This window comes from Cajanus cajan, chromosome 10 (genome assembly GCF_000230855.2).
Source record: "Cajanus cajan strain Asha chromosome 10, NIPB_CcT2T_4, whole genome shotgun sequence".
NCBI lineage: Eukaryota > Viridiplantae > Streptophyta > Magnoliopsida > Fabales > Fabaceae > Cajanus > Cajanus cajan.
In genome coordinates, this window is record NC_138526.1 from 3,813,693 (window position 1) to 3,822,394 (window position 8,702).

An 8,702-nucleotide genomic window follows, 5' to 3' on the forward strand; every position below is an offset into this window, starting at 1 on the left:
TGGATTTGAGCTTCATCTCTAAGCTCGTCAACCAAGTCGAGGTCGGCCGCCAACTCTTGAGCGTTCTGCTTGCTATTGAAAATTTGACGTCGGTGGGATGTCTCTCCGACTTCCACTGGGATCATTGCGTCGGTTCCATAAGTTAGCCTGTAAGGCATTTCTTGTGTGGTTGACTGGGGAGTGCAATGATACGCCCAGAGGATGCTGGGAAGTTCGTCGGGCCACTGTCCTTTGGCGTCCCCCAGCCGCTTTTTAAGTTTCCAGAGGATGACTTTGTTGGCTGCTTCAGCTTGGCCATTGGTTTGGGGATGTTCCACTGAGGTCAGAAGATGTTTGATACCGAGCTCGCGGAGGAAGTCCTCGAATTCCTGTGCGATGAACTGTCGGCCGTTGTCGGTAATGAAGGCGTGAGGGATTCCGAACCTGCAGATGATATTCTTCCAGGTGAATTTCTGCACGTTCTCAGTGGTGATTTTGGCGAGTGGACATGCTTCGATCCACTTGGTGAAGTAGTCGATCGCCACCAAGAGGAATTTCAGTTGGCCTTTCGCAGGGGGGAATGGCCCGAGGATGTCCATTCCCCATTGGGAGAAAGGCCATGCCGACATCATGCAGTGGAGAGCTTCGGGCGGTGTGCGTTGCCGAACTGCTGGCATTCTTTGCATTTTTGGATGTGGCTTTAGCAATCTGACTTCAGAGTGGGCCAGTAGTACCCAGCTCGGAGTATTCTGGTCGCCATTGAGCGTGCTCCGGAATGCATGTCGCATATCCCCTGATGAATTTCCTTGATGACGTAGGCTGCCTGAGATGCCGTTAAGCATTTAAGTAGTGGAGTGGAAATGCCACGTTTGAATAATTCGTCCCCGATGATGACGAACTTAGCCGATCTCATCCTCATCTTTCGAGCTTCGTCCTTACCCTCGGGTAGGGTCCCGTCTTTCAAGTAATTCCAGATACCTGTCATCCATCCCAGGTCTTCATTGTCACTGACGTTGACGACTTTGTCGTTTAAGCTGGGTGAGTGCAGTGTTTCCTGGATGATGGTTCGGTGTTGTCCAGGCCTTTTGGTGCTGGCGAGTTTTGATAGGAGGTCAGCTCGGGTGTTTTGTTCTCGAGGCACATGTTGTATGGTGAACTCATCAAAGGACGAGATCTGGTGGGTTGTGATGTGGAAGTACCGCTGCAGAAGAGTGTATTTTGCCTGGTATTTTCCACTGAGTTGTTCCACCATGAGTTTCGAGTCGCTGTTGCAACTCACTCTTCGGGCTCCGAGGTCGCGGGCTAGCCTCAGTCCTGCGAGAAGTGCCTTATACTCCGCCTGGTTGTTGGTCACCTTGAAGCTAAACTTGAGGGATTGCTCCAAGGTGACTTGGTTTGGCCCTTCTAGAATGATGCTCGCACCACCACCTTTAGAGTTGGAGGATCCGTCAACATGCAAAGTCCATACTTGGGGTTCCTCGACAGTAATCGGCGTGAGCTCGGCTACGAAGTCGGCCAGGCATTGGGCCTTGAGGAGCCCGCGACTTTTGTACTGGATGCCGAACTCGGATAGCTCTACCGACCAGCCGATCATGCGTCCGGCGAGCTCAAGTTTTCGCAGAATTTGCTTGATGGGATAGTCGATTTTGACTACCACGTGGTGGCTCTAGAAGTAAGGTCGGAGCCGCCGAGCTGCGGTGACAAGCGCCAGTGCCAGCTTCTCGATCATTTAGTACCTCCTCTTCGCGTCTTGGAGGACTCGGCTGATGAAATAGATAGGTGTCTGTACCTTTTGGTGTTCTTGTACGATAACTGCGCTGATGGCGTTTTCTGCTACGGCCAAGTAGAGGAGGAGGTCGGTGTTGTGATCCGGCCTCTGTAGGATTGGTGGAGTTGTGAGGAAGGTTTTGAAGCTTTGGAAAGCTTCTTCGCACTGATCTGTCCACTAGAAGTCCTTTGGCTTCTTTAGCAGAGTGAAGATTGGTCCCGCCTTCTCCGCGAGTTTGGGAATGAAGCGGGACAGTGAGACTAACCGTCCGGCCAGACGTTGGACCTCTTTCACCGTTTGTGAACTTTGCATCTGGATGATGGCTTTGCACTTCTCGGGGTTGGCCTCGATTCCTCTGCTGGTAATCGTGAAGCCGAGGAACTTACCTCCCTGGACACCGAAGACACATTTCTCCGGGTTGAGGCGCATGTTGTGCTTCTTGACCTAGGCAAATATCTCAGCGAGGTCGGAAGCGTGATCTGTTGCCGAGGTGGTCTTAACCACCATGTCATCGACGTAGACCTCCATGTTCCGCCCGATCTGGTGGTGGGAAACCTTATCCATCAACCGCTGGTAGGTCGCCCCTGTGTTTTTGAGAACGAAAGGCATCACCCGGTAGCAATAGTTGGCGTGGTCGGTGATGAAGAACGTGTGTACTTCGTCAGGTGGGTACATCATTATCTGGTTGTACCCGGAGTAGGCATCGAGGAAACTGAGGAGGGCGTGCCCAGATGCTCCGTCGACCAACTTGTCAATGCTCGGCAAGGGGTATGAGTCCTTGGGGCATGCCTTGTTCAAGTCAGTGTAGTCGACGCACATGCGCCACTTCCCCGAGTTTTTCTTCACCAGGACCACATTCGCCAGCCATGTGGTGTATCTGACCTCACGGATGAAGCCAGCGTTCAGCAGTTTCTGTGTCTCGGAGACGATGGCCTCCCGCCTTTCGCCGCCGACCTTCCTCTGCCTTTGGGCGACTAGCTTTGCCTCCTTGTGAATTGCTAACCTGTGACATATGAAATTAGCGTCGATGCCTGGCATGTCAGCGTTGGACCAAGCAAAGAGGTCGGCATTCTGAAGGATCTCAGCTTCGAGCTGTTGCTGCAAGTTCGGGTTCAACTGCCTGCTGATCTTTGTGCACTGCCTAAGAAGTTTTCCGATCTGAAGGTCGTCAAGCTCGTCAATGGGGCTTGGTCTCTCATCATGAGAGTCAGATCTCGGGTCGAGATCAGTGATTTCCCCGTAGGTGATGTGAGCCACAGTGGGAGGATCCTTCTTGCCTGGTTCGCCGGTTGAAGAGATCTTCAGACTCTCGGCGTAGCACTGCCGAGCTGTTTTCTGATTTGCTTTGAGGGAGATGATTTTACCGTCACTCCCCGGGAACTTCATGGTGAGATGTGGAGTGGACACTACTGCTCCAAGCTGATTTAACGTAGGTCTCCCAATAATGATGTTGTAGGAGGTGTTGGCCTCCACAAGGAGGTATCAGACCATGATTCTCCTTGTGTCCGGAGATATTTCGAAGGTGGTCAGCAGGTCCACGTATCCCCGAGTGTGAACTCGCTCTCCTGCAAAACCGACTAGGGGTTCTGTGTGAGGTTGGATGAGAGAGTGGGGGATGTCTATCCTGAGGAAGGTCAGCCAATACAGGACATCTGTCGAGCTTCCCTAGTCTATCAGTGTCTTGTGCACCTCCCAATTTGCCAGCTCCACGGCTATGACCATGGGATCATCCTGGTTGGGACTGACACCAGCATAGTCATTGTCGGTGAAGGTGATCGGCGGTAAACTTTGGTGTGAAGCCGAGGTAGCGGAATGGACAATGTTGATATTACGCATGTGTCTTTTTCGGGCCGAGATGGTGGCACCTCCCCCTACAAAACCACCTACAATTGTGTTGATAACTCCCCGTAGGGGAGCTGATCCTGTCTCGTGGCTTACCTCGGCTTGCACTGCTCCGCTGGCGTTTTGCTGAGAACTAGAGGGTTGGTCCGTGTGAGCTCCTGAACCGCGACCTCTACCTCGTCCGCGTCCACCATGGCCTCCTCGGTGTCCCTGTTGTCGCTGGACAAATTGGCCGAGATGGCCTGCTTGGATGAGTTCTTTAATACGGTCCCGAAGTGAGCGGCACTCTTCAGTGGTGTGACCGTGATTTCTATGGTACCGACAGTGCTTGGACTTGTCGGCGCTGTTGGGGGTGTGACCTGGCGGTGGCAGAGTGAGCAAATTGTTGTTACTGGCCTCCTCCATGATATGCACCCTGGGCGTGTTCAGCGGAGTATAGAAGTCATATCTCCCCCCTCTATTTGTTCTAGCCGATTTCTTGAACTGGCTGTCGTTGTTGACTTTGACCTTGTCCTTGTGACCCTGTTCCGGCTTCATTGGACCCTTTCCACGAACCTGGTCACGGAATGCGAAGTGTTCCTCCATCTGAATGTAGCCCGCAGCACGGGCGCGGAGCTCGTTTATGTCGCGAGGAGCCTCGCGACATAGGCTGTCGACGAATGGCCCAGGCTTGAGTGCCATGAGCATGGCATGTAGGGCGACTTCGGGATTCAGATTTCTGATCTTGACCGAGATTGTGGCAAATCGCTCCATGAATGCCCGGAGTGGCTCGTCGTTGCTCTGTCTGAGACCGGCCAAGGCGGTGATGTGGTGAGGTTGGCTCATTGCGTACTGCGCTGTGAACTGCTTGACCAGAGTGTCGAAGTTGTCGATCGACTCAGCGGGAAGCTGGGTGTACCAATTGAGTGCGACCCCCTTGAGCGAGGTCGAAAAAACCCTACATAAAATAGCATCATTGTTAGTGTAGAGGTTCACCTGTGTCGTATACAGGTCGATGTGCTCATCGGGGTCCGTTGTGCCATCGTAGCGATCGAGGTGGAGAGGCTTCCACCCCTGAGGGAGTGGTGTCTCCATGATACCGTCCACAAAGGGATGACGGCGGAAGGTTGCTTGACCCCCTGTGACGTGAGATAGGGCTTTGCTGACTTCATGGACCGACTTGTTCGTCGGAACATGAGACCGATGCGGGGCAGGTCGTGGAGTTGGTGCCCTATTCGCAGTCCGGGGCTGGGAGACGAATGCTCTTCTCCCTCGTGGAAGTTGCTTGCTTCAGGAGGATGATCGAAGGGGCATCGAGGGAGCTGGGCGCGAATCCGCTCGTTTTCAGCGCGTAGCGCCGCTAGGTCAGCTTCATTGGCGGTCCGCATTACTGTTAGGTCGGTTTCGTGCTGGGCACGCATGTTTCGCAGATCGGCGTCGTGTTGTTGCTGCATCTGTTCGACCTGGTCGATCAGTCTCCTCAATGTCGCGTCGTTATCCATGGTGGTTGTATGATTTGCGTCGTCTGTTGCGCGTCTGCTATGGCTTCTGGTGAATACCATAAGCGTGACCGATAAGAGCTGTCTTGATCGGCCCCACGGTGGGTGCCAAATGTTCTTACTGGAAATCTGTCGTAGGGATGATTCTCCGAGTAAGATTGATGAGCCTCCTTCGCTGGTACGCTTGATGTTCCGAGATGGGGGTGGTACCTGTAAAAGAGACTCCGATGCTAAAGTTAGGGTTTCTATGAGTATGAGTCTCGTATAAGTAATGCACGTACCTTAGTGTGAGTTAGGATTGCGTTGGGCCTTGGGCCTTAGATAAGATATGATATGATTGGATGGCGGATCTCGTCTAGACCGAGATCTCCTCAGATCAGTTATGATCTGGTTAAGTGACGAGCTGACGTCACGCAGCGCGTATCCGAGGTCGTCATGCGTTGCGATGTCGAGCTGGGAGCTCGACCTTGCAGTACGGATAGTACAATATATATATAATTTTAAAAAAGATTGTAATCTCTTCTACAATTAAAACTTTTCCTCTTAAAAAGTTAAATGAATATTTCTTCAAATATTTTTATAAAAAAATAAGATAAAAATAATTTTTAAAAAATAATATTTTTGTATAAATTTCTTTAAAATAAATATTAAACATGAAAACTAATATTTTCAATCTAAAATTCTTATCAAACTAAAATTTTATCTCTTGCCAAATGCGAGTGTAAGTTTTATCCAAGTAAAAATGTGTAAAGTATAAAGCCCAAAACAATATGGCATAGAAATAGCCTGGAGGCCCAAATACAAATACCGAAAGGCATTAACGTGATTTGACAAATTTAGGGTTTTTGTCTTTCTTTCTCTCTCACCCATTTCCATAATAGAAGAAAGTCTTGCTTCATAGCCAAAAACCCTCAATTCTGAATTCTTCACCAACTTCACCTCTCTCCTACCTCCCGGAGCCGCCATGGTCGCTGCCGCCGATGCTCCTCCTTCGGGCCAGCTGTCTCAGAAGGAGGCGGACATCCAGATGATGCTCGCCGCCGACGTTCACCTCGGCACCAAAAACTGCGACTTCCAAATGGAACGCTATGTCTTCAAGCGCCGCACCGATGGTCACTCATCCATTCACAATTCCTCTATTTAATTTTATTTTTTTGTTCATTTATGTTCCTTTTGAGAGGGTTATCTCATTTGAATTGTGTTCAGTGTTTTTGATGCAATTAAGTGTAATTTTGATTTAGCATCACTGTTTTCCAATTAAATTCATGCAACTATGTATAATCACTCAAACCTAGGATTCAGATGCCTCATTAGTCTCATCCAAGATTTTTAGTTGGGATCGTGTTGTGGTTTCGTCACAGTCTTTGAATTTGGAGGCAATTGCGGTCACGGTCACCATTTTTTAAACGTTTGTCGCATCACAGTGGTCATGAGGTTATAGTAATAGCTATGTGTGCTTTATGCGTGCGTTGGAATTTTGCAAACTATTGGAAAGACCAGAGCTCTCTTCTTTTGATAATGTACACATTTTTAATATTCAATTATGAACTCTTTTTTTATTTTTTTTGTGAGTTGAATTTACTATTTAGGTGTTTGACTAGGGTTTTTAGTAATTGGATTTGGATGTGAGCTGTGCAACATCCTGACATAGGTTTTAGGTGTTTTTAAGCAGGGATTCAAAGGTTAATTTAATTACAAACTATACTTTTTTTTAAAAAGGTAGTGTTTCTGATGGTTGCTTTTTTGTACAACTATTATGAAGTTTTCCCTTTTCTACTGAAATAGAACATTTTGGAGTTTTTGTTGATTTTTGTTGTTCTGTTTTTTCAGGTATATACATAATTAACCTTGGCAAGACATGGGAGAAGCTCCAGCTTGCTGCTAGGATTATTGTTGCCATTGAGAACCCTCAGGATATCATTGTTCAGTCTGCCAGGCCTTACGGTCAGAGGGCAGTTCTTAAGTTTGCTCAATACACTGGTGCTCATGCGATTGCAGGAAGGCACACTCCCGGAACTTTCACTAATCAGATGCAGACATCCTACAGTGAGCCTCGTCTTCTAATTTTAACTGATCCAAGAACAGATCATCAGGTTATTACCTCTTTAGAAATTAGACTAGAAAGTATTGCAGGTGTATTGAGTTATATGTGGGGGATTTTTTTGTTGGGTTCTGGTTTTAAATTTCTGATAGTAATTAATCTTGTCATGTTATTTTGTGTCTGTTCTGCCACAATTTGCCTTATGTTATTGATTTATGTGCAGCCCATTGTAGAAGGTGCTCTTGGAAATATACCAACTATTGCTTTTTGCGACACTGATTCTCCAATGCGGTATGTTGACATTGGGATTCCTGCCAACAATAAGGGGAAGCACAGCATTGGTTGTCTCTTTTGGCTATTGGCTAGGATGGTACTGCAGATGCGGAATACTATTCGTCCAGGGCACAAGTGGGATGTAATGGTAAGATACTTTTCACTTTTTTGAATGGAATGATGGTTGTTTTATAGCATTTGAGAAGATTCAGTCTGTTAGTATTGTATTTTTAACTTGTGTTTGTTTTGCGGATTTCCCCATTCCAATGCATGTTATATGGAAATCCACACTTACATAACTTTTCTGTTGAACAGAAGATAATATTAATTGAAACACACCTTAAGAAATTAGTATTATTTGGGTGTTTCCTACAAGTTCTTAGATTAATAACTAATTATCAATTTATTTAATGCAGGTAGATTTATTCTTCTATAGAGAACCTGAGGAGGCCAAGCAACAAGAGGAAGATGAAGCACCAGCTGCCCAAGATTTTGCCATTTCAGACTTCAATGCCGCAGGCATAGGAAGCTTCGCTGCTGATGGGCAATGGCCTGCTGCAGTCGATCAACCTTGGACTGAAGAAGCTCCGCAACCAATCCCAGCAGTTCCTACTAGCTGGACCCCAGAAACAGCTGGTACAAATTATTAACTTGAATTTGGATTCTTGCTTGTTAATGAATGATGCTAGACCAAGTTTTATATATTATGTTCTTAAGATAATGTTTGAGTGAGTTCAGCTTGGTCATATTTATTTGGCGTTGAAATCTATATACGTCTGGATTTGAATTTGAAAGGATGCACCTAGCCGTTCATACCCTTCCTTCTTTTTATAAATTGTATACAAAAATGTTATTAGTATTCAACTTCGCCAAGTACCAGTCAATTATTGCCTTCGTTCTCACGTAACAACAGTTCCCTCTCCCCCTCTGGCCAACAAAGATAAGGGAAACTTTGATGCAGTGATAAGATGCCTTTTCTTTTAACTTTTTTTTTTTTTAAATGTATGTAATCACAATTTGTTTGATTGATGTTCTTCTTACAGCTGCAGGAGATTGGGGTGAGTCTGTTCCAGCTCCAGTTCCAGCCCCAGAAGGTGCTGCTGTGCCTGCACCCCAAACTTTTGCTGCTACTGGCTGGGATTAGCTTTAGACAAGACAAGAGATTTTGATTCCATAGTTTTTCTTCCCCTCGGCTCATAAAATTCCCTTCAGAGATTATTTGTTAGAAAAGCATCATTTACGTGATTTTGAATCTCAGTAAAATTTTGTTTGACATTTGAAGTAAGTTTTATCCTTTAAATGCAGTAATTTAATTGTGTTA

At 47.0% G+C, this 8,702-nt stretch overlaps 1 protein-coding gene across 1 annotated transcript; it reads left to right on the plus strand.

The window, feature by feature from the left end:
• The first annotated feature begins 5,894 nt into the window (after positions 1-5,894).
• On the plus strand, positions 5,895-8,702 carry LOC109792834 (small ribosomal subunit protein uS2). Its single transcript, XM_020352280.3, has 5 exons — positions 5,895-6,179; positions 6,898-7,160; positions 7,332-7,529; positions 7,798-8,017; positions 8,425-8,702. The coding sequence occupies exons 1-5, from the start codon at positions 6,032-6,034 to the stop codon at positions 8,523-8,525; spliced, it is 930 nt and encodes a 309-aa protein (XP_020207869.1). The 5' UTR covers positions 5,895-6,031; the 3' UTR covers positions 8,526-8,702.